The 18,165-nt window shown below is 40.6% G+C and overlaps 1 protein-coding gene across 6 annotated transcripts in view; it reads left to right on the forward strand.

Annotated features, from left to right (window-relative positions):
- The window catches only part of CYRIB (CYFIP related Rac1 interactor B), a 99,931-nt gene extending 91,529 nt beyond the window's left edge, over positions 1-8,402 (forward strand). For all 6 annotated transcript variants that reach the window (XM_054057276.1, XM_054057278.1, XM_054057274.1 and 3 more), the window contains 6 exons: positions 294-371; positions 457-573; positions 1,676-1,755; positions 2,971-3,097; positions 3,908-3,978; positions 7,613-8,402. In XM_054057276.1, coding sequence (XP_053913251.1) covers positions 294-371; positions 457-573; positions 1,676-1,755; positions 2,971-3,097; positions 3,908-3,978; positions 7,613-7,676 — 537 coding nt within the window. In that variant the 3' untranslated portion in view covers positions 7,677-8,402. The remainder of the gene's footprint in view (positions 1-293; positions 372-456; positions 574-1,675; positions 1,756-2,970; positions 3,098-3,907; positions 3,979-7,612) is intronic.
- The last annotated feature ends 9,763 nt before the right edge of the window (positions 8,403-18,165 follow it).

Raw genomic sequence — 18,165 nt, forward strand, 5'->3', positions numbered from 1 at the left:
TTGCTGGTCTGATCCTTGGAGTCTAAATAGCAAAGCCATGTTTTTCAATGTACTAATTTCAAGCTCCAATTTAGGAGACTGCTCCTTTTCTTGTTCTTGTTAGATACTGTTCTGAAAAATCTGTGAACTTAACCAGAAAGCTTTGTGTTCTACATATCACTTCCCAACGTGTCACAGGCCTTTTTTCTTCAGAAGGGTGACTGTTTTCTTGTTCTCAGTATTATATTTATGAAAATTTGTCCTTGTATTTTTCTTGAATTTGTCACAACTCTTTTGCTTCCACATCTGTATAGATGACAAATCCTGCTATACAGAATGACTTCAGCTACTACAGAAGAACTCTGAGCCGTATGAGGATTAACAATGTCCCAGTAGGTAACCCTTGGATGAGATCAACCAGCGCTCATCTTTTCATGTACAGAATCGCTACATTTTTTTTTCCATTTGGTTTTATAGGCAGAGGGAGAAAATGAAGTAAATAATGAGTTGGCAAACAGAATGTCTTTATTTTACGCTGAAGCAACACCAATGTTGAAAACCTTAAGTGATGCTACAACAAAGTTTGTGTCAGAGGTAAGAGTATGAATGTATGGCTTGAATAGTTTACTTCAAAGCCCTGCAGGGACAGATGTCATTTTGGAACCCAGCTCTTCTACCAGGCTTAATCTGGCATGTAGAAATCAAACTTTTGATTTGGAGCCTCAAGAAACAGGAATTATCTTTCTCAAATGGTGTGCAGGTTGGATTAAGTTCAGCTAGCCACCTTGTGGATGCCTTGCAAAAGTCAGTGGATAGCACTACAACATAGGCTGTGATCACTTCCCTTAAGGAGGGAGGGTGGGAGAGGTGTGTTGCCTGCATGTTGCTGATGGTTTTGAGCAGGAACTTCAGGAGATGGAAAAGGAAAGAGTGTGATTCTCTGTGCTTGAAATAAGCAGAATATAAACGTTGCTCTCCTTCCCAAGACATATTTGTTTTGTTGTGTAAAGTCGAGTATACTTATATTGTTGCGGAAGAGGCAAAGAACCTGAACTGGAAAAGTATTACAACATTTTGAATGCATCCCTATTTATTCTTAACTACCTAAATAAATATTAATGATTAAATCCATCGCTACAGCTACTGTGCTTGACTTCTGATAGCTGTGATGATTTTTGTCTTATGTGCAGAGAATACACACTTTCTTAATGAAATATAATTGTACATTACATGATAAATACAAAGATAGTGTTTTTCAGCATTTTTGCCCAAGTTCAGCTTTATATTTGAAATACCTTGAGAAAAATGGCCTCATTTTACATTTCATTTACAACAGCTGTCTGCAACAACTTTAAGTCTTGCTGTTGCAGCAGGTGCAATTATTTGGCTATAGAAATTTCTGTACTTAAAGAACAGTTAAAGTGATTCCTTTAAAACCTCCCAAAAGTCAATAGTGTCTGTGGTGTATTCCTTCAAGTACAAACAAGCGAGCAAAACTCATGTGGTAGGCTTTGGATTTTAAGTCGCTAACATTTAGTGTAATGTTACTAAGATCGATTGCAAGGATACTTGACTTATCACAGTGGTGTTTTTAATTCCTCTGCATCACCATGCTAGCCGTCACTGGTTTGATTTAGGTTTTGTAGTGTGATATTTCACATTAATTGAATTGGAAACTGCTTATTTTCTTTTGCAGAATAAAAATTTACCGATAGAGAATACTACAGATTGCTTAAGCACCATGGCTAGTGTGTGCAGGGTCATGCTTGAAACCCCGTGAGTATCAACAGTGCTTGTACTGTGTATGAATCATCTGAGTTTGAGATATGACTTGTGATAAGTAAGGTTAAAGAGAGATAATTGGGGTAATTAGGAGATATGGTGCTTTCTTTTTACCAACTTAGTTTTTAACCTCTACATGAAAGTCACTTGTTTCATTTTGCTTGTGATGCAAATCATGTGGTCTGCTTTTCTGAACGTATTAATATTTTAAAATAGAGTGGCTATGAAATCTAGACAACCTCTTGGCACTCTTTATAAATGGTTTTCTCATGTATAATTCAGGAAAATATACTATTTGAATATGATTGCCTGGAGCTTCCTGAAAGATGAGTTGTGGGCAATGTGTTTGATGGTACCTCCTTGCAAACTGGATTGGCTGATGGCTGTAACAAAAATTACAGCACCCCTGCCTGGGGAATTAAGAGGTGATTTTTAGTCATGAAGGCAGTCTGTTGTCTGCTGTAAATCTGAGAGGCACTGGGAGTATGAACAAGAAGTCAAACTAAACTTTGGGGATTTTATTTTTTCTATTTTTTCTGGGATCTAAATAGTTTCTCATTGGTAAAATTACTCTGGCATGAAGTATGACTTATTTAAATAAGTGTCTGTCCAAATACTGCAGTACATTTGTTTTGGAGCACATAAAAACCTCCAATTATTTCTGTTCTTACCCTGCTGAGGAATGGTCTGTCCTATTCAAGAAAGTTAAGCATTTTTCATTAAGCTTGCTCTTTTTTGTTTCCCTTTCCCCCCCCTCCCCCCCTTCTTTTCACAAGTCAGAATTTTGGATTCTGTGTATATTAGAGGGTGAAAGGGAAAAAGGTAGGAGGCATTGAAAGTAAAGTTAGAGTGTATCGCTCTAGTCTTTTTATTCTGGAAAATGTATACATATGTTTTTTTCAGGTATATATATGTGTGTGTATATATTTTCAGGGCATCAGTTTAGGTTTGAGAATCTTTGTTAATCTCCAGATAACTTTCTAAAAGTAGCAGTCTGACCTATCGGCACATTGATGAAAAGAAAAAGGAAAATGCTCAAAAGCTTGTGGGGTCGGTGGGTGTTTGGGGTTTGGTTTTTTGTTTGTTTTTTTTTTGTTTGTTTTTTAGGATTTATAGTGTTTTTTTCCTCTTTAATCTTATTTCAGACCTTACCAGTAGGCCTTATTGTCCTGTGATTGATCGATAATAATCAGTGTTTCTAAATTGCAGTGAATATAGAAGCAGGTTTACAAATGAGGAAACGGTATCATTCTGTCTGAGGGTAATGGTGGGTGTCATCATACTCTATGACCACGTGCATCCGGTGGGCGCTTTTGCCAAAACTTCAAAAATTGATGTAAGTTTACTGCTACTGAAGTGATCTTCTGAATATTTAAATTCTGTATAGGCTCCTCTCCTGTTCTCCAGGTTCTGATAGCAGATGCATATGCTTTGGATTGATGCTAAATTGATAGTGGTAGCAAACCATATTCAGAAGTAGTGAGAAATACAAACTAGGCTTTGAGACACGTAAATGATCATCGTTAGGTCATGAAAAATCTGCTTTAATGGAATTCAGGTAGTGTCTTGAAATACTTGTGAACAGTGGTTGTTTTGGAAGATCCAAATGAGAATAACTGGAAATAAGGGTGGCATCTAGCTTGTTCCCCACAGTCTGGTAAAAAGTTAGGGTCATCATCTGCTGGCTTTCAAGCCTTGTAACTTTCTGCTGGCTGTTCGATAAAGTATATGAAATATGTGCTCTTACTTGTTTGCTGCTTCACGGCTGTTTCAATGGACTATCATGCCATTGTGTTAGCTACAAGGATTGTAATTGGTTCACTGGCAGAATATATTCATTCTTAATGGATTTATCGTGAGCAAGGATTTATGTTTACAGTTCCTTTTTCTAAGTTCAGTAAAGCATAGCTTGACATCAAAGCTGCATGTCTGAAGATGTGCAGCTTTTTAAATATCTAAGTGATTCTATCATAGGAAGATGTAATGCTGAAAGCTTAATTGCTTTCTAATACCAAGAAAATGTCTTTATACTGTTTCAATTTTTAAATACTATTTTTTCTCTGACAAACTGAACGTAAAACACTTCTGTAAACTTAAAAAGTATTAGCATGAAAAAAATTGTATCTTTTTTTTTTTTAACTCCTAGATGAAAGGATGCATTAAAGTTCTTAAAGACCAGCCTCCTAACAGTGTAGAAGGCCTTCTAAATGCTCTCAGGTACTGTTATTCTTATATTTGAAATATTTTTATGTTAGTTCTCTTAGATTGCCCAGGACGTTTACTTCAGCAGTGAAATATTCAGGCAGCGTGACAGGTAAAAGGTAAATGTGGTTATTGCAGGCTTCTTTTCCGATATCTCTTGAGATAGAAGCTACTGTGTTTTTAAAGCTAGTGTTTAAGTGTTTGTAAACTTGCGATCATTCATTCCGAGATAAGTTTTTGCATACTTTAACTGCATGCAGGTTAAGAATGAGCATAGAAGTAAGAGTGATAAAGTAGACATTGTACCTGAAGTTAAAACTCAAAGTATAGTACATACTGAAAACTAACTAGAAGTTAATTGTGATCACATCTACTGACTGAGCATCCAAAGAAGCAAACGAGCAGTGGCAGCATGCGCACTGTGACATGTGCCAGTTTACCGAAAAAAGAACAGGCTGGATTAGTTTGCATTGGCCATATATTCATTCCTTGTGTGGTTTGACCATGGCTTAATGATTGTATTTATTATTGCTAGAATAGAATATGAGAATGGTCATTTTTATGTTTTGCAGTTATCTTCAGATGTGTAAGGCAGACAGTTTTTTGTATACAACTAGAAATTGTTCCTCTTTCAGAAAGTATTTATAGGGGAGTACTTAAGGCAGGCATCTCAATGTTTTTGCTGTAGAATAAACGAGACAAGAAGTAGCCGTGTTAATTGGAAAGGTAAAGAAAAATGAATAAATCTATACTGAAACCTAGAAATTGCTAAGTTGGATTATAAAGCTATATCTGCAGTCAGTAATATGTTCTTCCTGTGAGTGTCCAGCATCAGAGTGGCAGCAAGAAAATTATGATAGGCAGGTGAAGGCTTCATTCTTGTCCTTCGGTGAAAAAGTATCCTATCACTTTGGTAACACGTAGGTAACTGTAACTGGGTGTTGCTCTTCATGGACTCAATTTCAAAAGTGGAGGTTTGTTTGTCTTGCCTGAAAGTGTGGAGTTGAACTTGTTTTTCTTACCTCTAGTGAAACTGCATTAATTTCACTTGTCCTCTTCTTTTTTTTGTGTGTTCAGATGTGGTAAGAAGTGAAATAACATGGTATTGTAAGTGGTTTCACTTGCAAAGTTTTTTCATATTATTAGCTAAAGGGAGAAAAAAAAAAAATCTAGGCTTAGTTTGAGACTTCATGTGAGTATTTCCATGCCGGAATCATTTTATTATTCATCTCGTCTTCCTTTAAGTTCACCAATAAAAACCAAAGCTTCTGGGGGGGAAATGCAATTTTTAGCATTTATTTTCTAACTAATATATTGTGATTGCAACTGCAAATGAATACCTGTCTTTACTGATCACCCATTTTTTCCCCATCATGTTTGACACTGTACTAGTAAGTGGGAGAGCATAGTTCCATTTCTCATGTGGTTGTGTGTTGTTTTGTGGTTAGCACTGTAAACCCAGTCTGTGTTGTTATGCTGACCTTTCACCTCACTAACACATGCATACGTACTCTAACAGTCCTGGTTTCATACATTTGATTACTCATTTGGGTAGGGTATTTAAGTCTTTCTTAAATCACTTTGGGAATTGTTAGGAAGAGATGCAGAGGTGAGCCGCTATGTGCGTTTGCAGTGAAAGCAAATTCAAGGTGATGTCATGAGAAATCAAGTCCAAACTTAAGTCTTTGGTTCTAGAGGAGTTAGAAGTTCTCATGTTTTCTCAAGCAATAGATTGTGTCTGAAAAGCAGATGGAAGGTGACACGGATTTTGAATGGAGATCAGCTGCTTAAAATTTGAAATTCATGTAAATATTGTAATCATATTCAGCGTTTTCATGTGGGCAGAGTACCAAATGCAGTAACTTTTCAGTATTTTAGAAAGCTGTAGGCCACTTCTTTGTGGGAAGTATGAACTTCCAAAAAGAGCTAAAATCTGTTGATATTCACTTCCAAACCAAAAAGTCATTGTTTATTCTTCTGTATTCTAAAATATCTCTGCAGTCTGGGTAACAATGACAGCGCTAATTTAACGTTAAATTTAATTACAGAATACGTTTTTAGATTACAGTCGGGGAGGAAGATCAGGGAAATAAATCATACAATGAAGGAAGGCAGTTTTGAGGATATACAATACTTTCTTTTCATAGAATCGTAGAATCACTAGGTTGGAAAAGACCTCCAGGATAATCAAGTCCAACCATTGCTTTCTGCCACTAAACCATGTCCCTGGAAACCTCATCTACCCATTTTTTAAATACCCTCAGTGATGGTGACTCAACCACCTCCCTGGGCAGCCTGTTTCCATGCAAAATTTTTTCCTGATATCCAGCCTGAACCTACCCTGGCAGAGCTTCAGGCCATTCCCCCTTGTCCTGTCCCCTGTCACTTGGGAGAAGAGGCCTGCTCCCTCCTCTCCACAACCTCCTTTCAGGTAGTTGTAGAGAGCAATAAGGTCTCCCCTCAGCCTCCTCTTCTCCAGGCTAAACAACCCCAGCTCTCTCAGCCGCTCCTCATAAGCCTTGTTCTCCAGCCCCTTCACCAGCTTTGTTGCTCTTCTCTGGACACGCTCCAGAGCCTCAACATCCTTCTTGTAGCAAGGCGCCCAGAACTGAACACAGTACTCAAGGTGTGGTCTCAACAGTGCCAAGTACAGGGGCAGAATCGCCTCCCTGGACCTGCTGGTGACCCCATTTCTGATACAAGCCAAGATGCCATTGGCCTTCTTGGCCACCTGGGCACACTGTTGGCTCATGTCCAGTCAGCTGTCAGCCAGCACCCCCAGGTCCTTCTTCTCCAGGCAGCTTTCTAGCCAGACTTCTCCTAGTCTATAGCACTGCATAGGGTTGTTGTGCCCCAAGTACAGGACCTGACATTTGGCCTTGTTAAACCTCATGCCATTGGTCTCAGCCCAGCGGTCCAGCCTGTTCAGATCTCTGTAGTGCCTCTCTACCCTCAAGCAGATCGACACTTCCTCCCTGCTTAGTGTCATCTGCAAACTTGCTAAGGGTGCACTCAATCCCTTCGTCCAGGTCGTTGATAAAGATATTGAAGATACTAAAGTAACAGATAATAAAGTTTTTTGTAGTTATCTAAAAATGTGCTAATGTCCTAGAGGATTTTGAAGGGAGGAGGGGCTGGAATAAATACACGTATACTCTTTAGTTTTAGCTGTCCGGTTACTTAACTGAAAAGGAAAGTCGGCTGAAAAGTGATTAAACTGATTCTCATTGAGGGGTCTTAGTAAGGTTTGGTCATGGGAAGTCTTGAAGAAAAGCTTCCAAAGCTATGTTTTATTTGAAGATGTTTCCTATAGGCAGAAACCTTGGATTTAGTCTTAATGATAATTGCCCATCACAAATAGTAACGTGTGTTTACTATAAAGTGACCTGTAAGCACGAAAACTAACATCAAGCTGAGGCTTATTTTTAACTCTGCTTGATGCAAGGCTGTTGGCTTTTAGTTCTGATCGATTGTAGCATTTTCTGATCTGAATGTTTGAGCTCTGTACTTGGTAACCATGATGTGTGTGAGGATCAGTGGCTGAGGGCTTTACTCTTGTACGGTAAACCGAGAAATTACATCTCTCCTAAGCCAGAGTAAAAAATAACATCTCTGTTCTTCTCAATTTGATTTTTATTTCTGTGTTTAGGTACACAACAAAGCATTTGAATGATGAGACTACCTCCAAGCAAATTAAATCCATGTTGCAATAACGATTACCTGGAATTCGCACCTGCTGTAGACAGACAGTATTCTGCAATGACTGAGATGCACAGATTTTTTTTTTTTAGTGATTGCAACTACTATCTCGTTCATTCTTGCTTTTTATTTTCTCTCTTCCTGTTTACCCTTTTTTTAATCACTTCCTTGTTCTTAAGTAAGCTCAGACTTCTTTTCTGTGCCAAATCAATGAAAATTATAAATTCTGGGAAGTATTTCTACTTTTCAGAATAGCCATCCTAAGTGGCAGCTAATTATGCGTTGCATTTGGATTTCTCTGTACTGGGGAAAGATTTGTGACTTGAACTAAATATTTTTAAACTTGTGGTTTTTTTCTTTTTTTGAAAAACTAATATTTAATATTGCTTCTTCTGCATGGCAAGACTGCCTACTTCTGCTATTTAAAAATCCCTTGATGACTTCATTTTCTATTGCAGCTTATTTTCATGTGCAACCATGAGGAAACTAAAAGCAGATTTGTTTAAATTAACTGTGTTTGTACAAAATGGTACCCAACACAAAGGTTTTTTTAAATGAGTAAAAACTGTTTTGTTTAAAAGTTACGTTTGCATTTTGACTCATTTTTGTAAGGATGTATGTTGTATGTTTAACCTTTAATAACTAACGTTAAACTGTGGTGTGTGCGTAGCAAAATCACGTATGCATGTTCATGTCAAATGATTGGCTGTGGATAAGATAATAAAATCAGCTTTCATTTTTCTAAGTGTGGTTTGATTTACCAGTATTTTGAGTGAGATGTCTTCGTGCTCTTTGGATTTTTACAAAAAAATAAATTTATAAATTTTATATAGTGAAAACTCTGCTGTGTCATTACCAAGTAACCACCAGTCTAATCCACTAATGTAAGCCTAGCGTGTTTCAGGGTTCTAGTTCTCTGCTCTGTGCTGCTTCCCTCTCCCCAGAAATATTTCTCCTATGGGATTTGAGGGCATGAACTTTCTCCAATATAAATACTAATGGTTCTTGCTGAAGAACCTGCATCTTGGCTAACAATGTTGATGTCTCAGTACAGGCATCAGAAATGATGTTCCAGGCTAGGCTGCCAGTTTGGCTCTTTCCATAGCAATGGTAGGGAGATGAATTTCCCTCTCTCTGTACTGTTGTATGTGCTTGTGGATCTAGATAATTTGAACTGTATGTAAAATCTCAATAATCTTAGCATATAAAATAATGTTTCCTGTTTGGCTGGGGTTTTACCAGAGCAAATGTTAAGCTTTGGGTTGTGAAGAATATAAAGCTCTTTGAGGAGCGGAAGAATTGAAGGGAAGACAAGAATTGAGATTTACTGGAAAGAACATCTCTGGGAAATGGCACACTTCGTGTTGGTAGGCAAGCGACACCTTGTGTGTGGTGGTGGTGTGATTATACCTTAAAATGAGTTGTCAACATTCTGGAAAGGAGATTGGAAAACTGCAGGTAAGCATGAACACCTTCAGCTTTATTTGCTGTAATATTTTGTGATTTTACATGATGCGCTCACTCCAAATTTAACATGGAGTGACCGTTCTGGATTTCTTGTGGACACCCTCTCCACACTGTCTGGGAAGGTTCTCCTTTTTATCTTTTGTTTGCTTGTTTTTTGAAATAAGACATCAGCAAAAATTGAAGTCATGAAGTGCGAGGAAAAGTTTGGAGGAGGGACAGGTGTGTATTGGTACCTGTATGTCTTCTGTTCAGCAGGGTAACACGTCTTTTCTTTCCCACCAAAGATGCTTAGCAGAGGTCCCAGCTACAGAGAAATAAAACCGTGTGCTGTGCTGGCTACAGCGATATAACTTACTCCTGCTTTGACGTGATACTGCTCTTCAATCTTTTCAGCAGCATCGCAGTTGATTTCAACTGAGAAAGGACAAAACTTTATTTGGTTTTATTAGTTTTTTTTAAAAAAAAAAAAAAATCTTTCCCAGAATTGTATGAATGTTACAAACTGAGCACAACCAGCCATTCCACAGGTATCCAAAAGGGTAGCTGTCCTCAGGAGTTCATTACCTCTAGGAAAAAAAATAATTTCATCTTGGTCTCTTTGCTGTGACTACAGTTATAGAATAACGATCACAGGAGAGGTAAATCATACTCCTGTTCAGCGTTATTTTTTGGAATTTAAGCTTCCTAAAGGAAACCTAATTTGCAGAGGATTGTGTTTAAGCACAAATTGGGTGTTTTGACAGTTTTTATTTCCAATCTTGTTAGAAAATACTTGAAATGGTAAATCCAACCTGGGTGCCATTGTGGAAGAACTAGCAATATAGCAGATTGCTGCTTTGTCTTGCCTCAATGGCTGCTAACTAGAACAGAGTCTCTTCAGATGACTGTTTTGGGCTGCTCTTCCTTTCTGCTGCCCAGCCGATATCTTTGCTTTTAAACATCTTTGTTCTTGTGGTCTGAGAATAATGGGAGCTTTCCTTTTTTCCCCTCTGGCATTTATGTCCTGTAGTTTCTCTGTGTACACAGCTGGGAAGGGAGATTAGAGCTGGCGTGCCTTTGAGCTGGCTGGTCCACAACTCCACAAGCTTCCCTACTCATGAGCTTTCCAGGAGAGGAACACAGGCCCTCCATCAGGCATCAGCTGTTTGCATTTTTGAACTGTAACTGTTATGTGTTTGCTGTTCAAGCTTTGGTGCTTGTTCTGTGCAAAATGACTCTAATCTTCTCCCTCTCTGTTTTAAATCTTCTGTTATCAGTGGTATTGGATGGAAGATAAGCTGGCAGGCTCAGCACTAAATATTGGCAACTAAGCAGTTTTTGTGTATGTCTTTGGGGAGAATTGCTGAATTTGGATGGCACCACCCTGACGTATGTGATAGCCTGGCACCTTGGGGTACTGTCCTGGGTGGCACTTCATGGTTTAAATAAGTGCTCTGCTCAAATCAGGCATCTTCCTTCTGCTGTGACATAACCATCTTGTAGCTGCTGTGGGTGGAAGGTCCTCTCCTCATGGCACTCTGTCTCCATGTGTAAATGCTGTTGCTGCTTTCTTATGGGCCTCAAATTCTGGGAACAGGTGAGTCCGAGGGAAACAGATCTACAGTGGCCTTTGTGATGTGTCTTATGTTGACAGACAGTAAAGTGCTGCATAGCTTCACTCCTGATCACAGGATGCCTGGTGTGTGCCACTCCACAAGCCCTGAATTTTTTTCTGCAGTTTTTTGGTACCAGCCTGCTTATATGATATTGACTTGGTTCTTAAAATTACACATAAAAATATTATGTGTAATATTTGAAAATTATGAAAATGTTTCCCCTAAAAAAGTGTCTTTTCCTGTCTGTCCTCTGCTTATAAACTACGTGAGGGTTTCACTGCAACAGGCAACTGGAACAGGTTGCCCAGAGAAGTCACAGATGCCCTGTGGGGTGTTCAAGATTCCATGGGGTGTTCAAGGCTAGTTTGGATGAGGCTTTGAGGAACCTGATGTGGTAGAAGGTGTCCCTGCCCATGACGGAGTAGTATGATGTACATATCTTTAGGGTCCCTTCCTGCCTAAGCCATTAAGTGATTCACTTTGCTGGGAATGCTGCCTATTTCTTTTTTATTATGGCTGGAGCTGATCTGGAGAGGGGGATCCTGAAATGGTAGGTAGCAGGTAGAAGCATATCCAGGCAAACATCTCGTTCTGAATGTGCTGTTCTCTGGCTGCTCTCTTGGCTTGCAAACCCAGTGCATCTTTTGCAGTGGGATGTGGTCACTCCTCAGGCTGTTGCTTCGCTAGAAGAATGCTAATTCTCCTTCTCTTGTGTTTTCTAAACTTAATATTGTCTTTCTGTCCTTCAAAGGACTTGCAACTGTGAATTAAATGTAAATAATTAACAAGAAGCAGTTTATGCAGTTACTCTGGGTTTATGGTTCTGGCCTTTCAAGAATGATTCTGTGTGGAAACTCACTGTGACATTTACTGGACGCTGCAGACAAGTCCTGCTTGTGTCTTGAGAATGCTGTGGTGGTGGGGTTACTCGTTTCTCAAAATTTTGAGAATCACCTCTTTGTGAAGCAGCTTCTTTCATCATAATGGAAAACTAGCCTTGACTTACCAGGCTGTTTGCTCTTGCTCTTTATTTTGGTCTTTGGCCTAGGCAAAGTTTTTTCACTCCTTCTCCCAAGTCCAGTGTAATCTCTGCTGGCTGATCAGTAGCAGCAGCTCTCCATCTGGGGGCAGTGAAGCAAGCATAAAGACATCCCAGTATAAAGTTCATGGTATCAATTTGCATATGAATTTTGTAATGAATTGCTATCACATGAGATATTTTAAAACCGGATGAATTATGTCTAATGCCCTGGATGTGGGTCAGTGCTTTTCTTCTGCTTCATTGCTAGTGATCCTTTTCAGGTTGGTCCCATCCTTTGGTTTTATTACAGTGATGATACAAGGGTGCCTGGAGAGGCTTATCATTTCTGTCAGTTACAACACAAGAAGGGCTTTACCTGGTGAGCAAATCTAGCCGGGTGTAATCTGACCCTGTCTCTTGAATCTCAGCAATGTTCTGGTCCCTTTTGGTCACAGCTGCAGTAGTGCATTGTAGGTGTTTGTGGAGTTGTATCGGCAGAGGTGAAGTTATACAGTTGCTTCAGGGGTGTTACAAGGCTTAGGCAAGTGGTAGAATAAAGCTTTCCAAGTGCTGTGATTATTTCGCCAGCAAATGCTTAAGCACGTGGTAGGCTGGCAGCAAGTTACATAGACTTGCTGCATTATGAACGTGCTTCTTGAGGTTGCCCTTGTGTGCCAGTGATCTTGGAGCTCCTGGGGCCACGCTTACTTGCAGCCTTTCCTTGACTGCTCTGTGTTTTATGGTTACAACTTTGTGGAAGACTATTCATTTCCCTTTTGAAAAATTATTCATGTGATGTACATGGAAGCACACTAGTGTGATGTGTGTTGTCTCCCACATGCTGCTATGACTGGGAATGATTGGGTGCATGTCCAAGGATGGCTTCTAGGAGGCAACAGGAGTTGGAGAAATTCAGAAAGTGTTTTTGTCCTCTCCCCCTAGCAGTCTGCTGTGAACTACAATGGTCTGCTACCCCCTGCAGGCTCCTACCTTGGTGACCTATGTCCTCTGCTCGCGCTTGAGTGCTATCCAGCTAACATGTTGGTGCTGGGGCCACAGGTGTCCAATAAATGAGGTGAGGAGTTACAAGCACCTGGTGATCACAATGATGATATTGGACATTGGGAGAGCTGTGTCCTTTCCTGGCTCCTGCCATGAGGTTCTTCTTTAGTGACGGCAAATCTGTCTTGATTCTGAAGTCTAAAGACATGTGTCTCTGCACTTTCTCCCCTTCCTTGCCACCCAAGGTGTATTGCTGATGTCCTCAGAGCTTCTGCAGCAGCTGTCATCTATATGTCCTTCCTGGCTTTGTTTCTTAACTGGTAACCATGACCTGACTGAGGCAGAGAAGAAGTGACCTCTATAGTCATAAGAGTCTAAGATTATCCCCAAGTTAGGGCAGGCATGACAAGAGTATGTATCTGGTCTGATCTGTGGCCCATCTTTTCCTTGGATACAGGCAAGGAGGAAAGAGAGTTGCTTATTTTTTTCCTGTGTCCTCATCTTTCCCATTGCATGATTTCACATGTGCCCATTGTGTCAAAGTGATGCTGGATCATTGGCTAAGTGACAGGTTGGTGTCCAGGCTTGGAAAGGGAGTCTGTGTACACATCCAGCTCATCCCATGATGCTGGAAATGCACTAATCATGTGAAGGGGCACAGGAGAGATGTGTCTGATTGCAGGGCAGAGAAAGATGTGTTGTAAAACTGATGTCCCCATAGCCAGTTGTGACCCCTGATCAGCATTGGTGTAGCTAAAAGCAGTGTGGGAGTGCATTTGCTGAAAGACTTAAGTAATGTGGAATTCTTCACTGTGATATTTGCCAGCTTTTAAGTAATTGCCTTTATATTTTTTAGCATCCTTACTGTTGTTTTTAAGGTGATAAAAATCTACCTTCAGTGCTATGCATCTTTGAAATAGCTTGTAGTACCTATGAGTGAAACACCACTTTGAGACCTGGGCTAGAGATGCTTTCTACATTCATCTGCTGATTTACTGTGTCCTGGCTAGAAGAACAATGATTTAATGCCAAGAGAAGGAAAGTTGGCTGATATCATGAGGAGTTTCCTAATACATCTGTTATGCTAACATAAGCATCTTGCAAGAGAAGTGGAAGAGGATGGCTCCATGGAGACATTTAAGCTAGACTGAATGAAGGGCTAGAGGTGTCCTTTGGGAAATGTTGCTGCACTGGAGTAGGTTGGACTGATCAAAGGGTCTTTTCCATCTTAACCTGAAGTTTGCAGTGAAAATTATTCTTACGAAATCCTATGTAGGCAGTTTGAGGTGTTGAAATTCTGGGAGGTGTTGGACCCAACCATCATCCACAGAGTGTCAGTAATAACTAAAAATATAACTTTGGCTGGAGTTGCAGAAAATGCTTCCTTTTGTATTGCATAAACTGAAAAACGCTCCTGGTAAAGCTGCCACTTGAGAGTAAAGAGAAACCAGACTGATTGTCCTGAAGATGGCAGTGATGCTCTTCTCAAACAATCCATATTTACTGGCTGAATGCCACTGTTCTTTGAGAGCGACTGTCCCACCCACAAACTCTCTCTTCTATAAATTACTGCAATATTACTTTTCCCTTCAAAGACTCAGTGATCCATTGCTCTCTTTATTTCTCCCCTCGTTTCGACACATTAACACAACTTGCTTCATGCTCTGGCTTTGCAAATGAGGAGCAATTGATACCACGGCGTAATTGTATGTCTGCTCTCAAGGAGGGAAAACAAACGGCCCCAGACCGCGACGCTATGCCTTTGCAGATCTTCAAGTCTCTAAAGGATTTTGAAATCTGCTGTTAATCAAAAGCTAATTAAATGTTTTAATTAGTTTTTAAAGGGTGGGTTTGGTTATGGAAGGTGCTGTCTAGGTCTTTGTGGTGCAGGAAGCTCTTGCTCAAGAAGTAGAGCAGGTCGAGCAGAGCAGCAGCATTTTAATCCGTTGCTTTGCTGACTTTGAGCCTCCAAAGGCTCCAATGTCTTCAGTGTCTGTTCCCCTTCACCTCTAGCAGAGATAGCTGTCTCTCATCAGTGAGACTTTGGGTTTGATGCTGTTTGCCGGGTTGGCATCAGCTGCGTTCACACAGCTGAATGGCTGCTCTGTGCTCAGGAAACTCACAGCCCCTTCCCACGCTTTGGACTGTGATTTACTCTTCAGGTCTGAGCTCTGGTCTCTGCAGCCCCAAGTAGCTCCCTGACACAGAGATGGCTCTTCTGAGGCTTGAATCTGGAAACCCTTAAGAGACAGATCTGAGAGGAGACTAAGCCCACCCCATCTGCACCAGGCATAGAATTCTTCTGGAGTCTGGGATCAGACCATGGGAAATTTGTGGTCTGAAAATCAGCATTTACAGCTATCACAATGAGGAACGCTCTGTGTGTTTAGATGTCATATATCTCTTAAATAGTCTATGATATTACTACTAAAAATGCTAGAATTTTATTGTAAAACCTCTATTGCAGGTAAAGGAGGAGCTGGTTTTGTGCACTGCAGTGGTTTCTTAAGTCTGCTGCTTATCCCCCCCACCTCAGCTGGGGCTTTGGCTGCATTCTTTTCGCAAAACAGGGTTTTGGGGTTTTTTTGTTTTTATTTTTATTTATTTTTATAATGTCGATAACTACAGATGCAGCTTGAGACTACGTTCTACATCCAATACAGAGAAATTTCTGAGGTCTGATTAGCTCAAGGTTAGGAATATCCCACCCTTGATTTCTCTTGTAAAAAAAAGTTTGGCTCTCTGAATCTTCACTACATTTTCAGGTCTGAGCAAGCAGCTGAGGGCTGTGCGGAGCCGCTCGGGGAGCAGCTCTGAGGGGTTATGTAAGGAGATTGGAATTTGGTCAGTCTGCACAGTTTCCTCTTCAGAACGGTGTTAGAGATGGAGGAGGGCTGCCCGGAGCTGAGCGCTGGGCTGGTTTTTGGGGCCATGCCGGAGGAGTGGCAGTGGGTAGCAGGCATGTTGAGCACTGCTTCAGGTGCAGCCTAATGCTTGGATAAAACAAGCAATGTCTGGGCTCTGGAGGACAGGTGATATCTGTGGGTGATATCTATGTGACCGAGTCACTGATGAGGTGTAGGGTGCTCTTTAAAAGCTGATTCTTATGCAACGATAATGTGTGTGCTGAAAAGCATGGGGTGGGCTGTAAGTGGGGAAAGCAGCCAAACTTGTATTGCAGAAGTTTCTGGGGATGCTAATTGAACTGCATGCAGAGGGGCAGAATCTTCCCTTTCTTCAGGAGTGATTCAGCCACTTAGCAGTCCTGTCACCTCTTCTAACCAACAGCTCCCTGCCCAAAAATGTCCAGTCCTCAGTAGGCAAACAACATCAATACTCCTGTGGTTTCAAACACAGGCTTTTAATTGGGGTCAGGAGAAAAGGCTGGTAATGCTGTAGGAGCATGATTGGAAGATCGTCATCTACCAGGACTCAGACCAAATGCTGCTTCCTATCCAACAGGTGTCTGTTAGCACTGCTGACCATTTGGTGCATCTTGCTGAGGGAGAGTGCAGGAAAATGCATGAAAATAACTGTAGTTTCTGTGCAGTGGTTCACACAGTGAACAGCAATGGCAAACGGTCTGTCCAGGGCTGCTGTTGCTAAACTTGCCGTGTCCTGCAGAAAGCAACTTTCTCCCACTTACTTCTTTTGATGTCTGTGTGCAACCACTACTGAAACTCATTAGGCATGTTTGGTTCTAGGGGTCCAGTGCTTACAATGATTGCAAATCATGTTGCGTGGTCAGTAACCAAAGGCAGACCATCACTCCCAGCATGTCAGCTCATGAGTGAATGCATGGCCCCAACGGGCTGACACTACTGGTTTGTAGATAGTGCCACTTCGTGGTGGCATCATCAATGTTTACCAGTGTGTCCCCTCGCCTGTTAGTCGTGACACTGAACGGTCTGCCTTGGGGTGCTATCAAAGATTTCCGTGCTTTGTTAAACTGCCTGGACTTGGCAGATCTAAGGGCAATCTTCACTCCTGCTCTCCTCCAGTTCAGCCATGGTTCAGTTGGGCCCCAAACAGGCACGTTGACTGCGCGTTTCTACTAAGGCTCACCTGCTCTCTGTATCAGCATAATCTGACCTAGATGATTGGGGTGTTTTGGCATCTCCTCGTTGCAGAAAGAATAGATTCACCCTTGGTGAGACTGTCTGTAAGGTAAACCTGACACAGCCTGCAGCACGGAGGTGGCTCTTACTGGTACAAAAAGCTGCTGTGTGTCATGGACTCATCACATCTGTTCTGGCTCCTGCCCTGTGTGTCATTTTTCTATGGCATTGCTCATCCTGTCCCTCCTACAGAGGATTTGAGGGCCTGATCCCATAACATCTGAAAAATCACTAGATGTTGGAGACTGAAGTTTGGGGTTGACTATTTAATTCTGTGGCAATCTTCTACAGCAAAATAGAACACATTTGGGCAGGAGGTGAAGCATTCTTGTGTCGAGGCTCTGAATCTGAGGATCATAATCAACCTTCTCAGCGGTAAGAAGCATGTTTTGACCCTCCTTTGTGTGAGACTTGCCAAAATCAATCTGCTTCCACAACAAACCACTCTGACACAGCAGACTGAAAGAAGGGATGGTAACCTGGGTATGTGTGGTTATGTATGTCATGAGCAGAGGTTGAAGAGCAATTGCTTTGGTCATTACAAAATGGGTTGTAACTTTTTTTTTCCCCAAAAAGATGAAAATTAAACAATAAATGGATCCAAAACTATATGGAGGAAAGAGAAGTAAAGCAGGCTGTATATAATAATTAGAAGTTTCAGTGAATAGATTATATTGCAATTCAGTAAGTATTATGGTCTTTATGATGTTGAGCTGTAAATGCTAGAGCTCAGGGCTCCTGTTCTGTAAAAAACTGTTTTCTCATTGTATCTGTCTCACATGCTTGAAAAGCACTGAAACAAATAGTTGGCAGCATCTGATTTTTGTGTGAATGCACATATTTGTAACCTACATATTAAATAAATAAGAACCAGATGTTTATAATGGACAAATTATTAATTGCAGCTCCTGGGGGAAAACAAAAAGGTAGCTATGGTAATAGTTTTCCTGCAACAAAACATCTGATTTTATATAATCATATATTACTGTAATTTGTGTAGAAAATCAAATGTTTGTAGCAAGTAAATTATAAGATACAATTGTTTTTCTAGAAATTTAGGAACTGCTAAATCGCTCAGACCTGTGAGCCGCTAGCCTGGGAATTTTGACAATGGCCAGAATGGGATGTTCCAAGAAAACCTGCAAAAAGCAGTTAGGTTATCCCTTATCTCAGAAACATTTCCATTCCTCCTTTTCCCTCTGTAATTCAAGGTTAACTAATGCCTCGAATTATGAGAGTTTTCATCTTTGCTGAGACTTCATTTCAAAAATATCTTTAAATATTTACTGCTATAACTCTA

Source organism: Cuculus canorus, chromosome 2, assembly GCF_017976375.1.
Source record: "Cuculus canorus isolate bCucCan1 chromosome 2, bCucCan1.pri, whole genome shotgun sequence".
Lineage (NCBI taxonomy): Eukaryota > Metazoa > Chordata > Aves > Cuculiformes > Cuculidae > Cuculus > Cuculus canorus.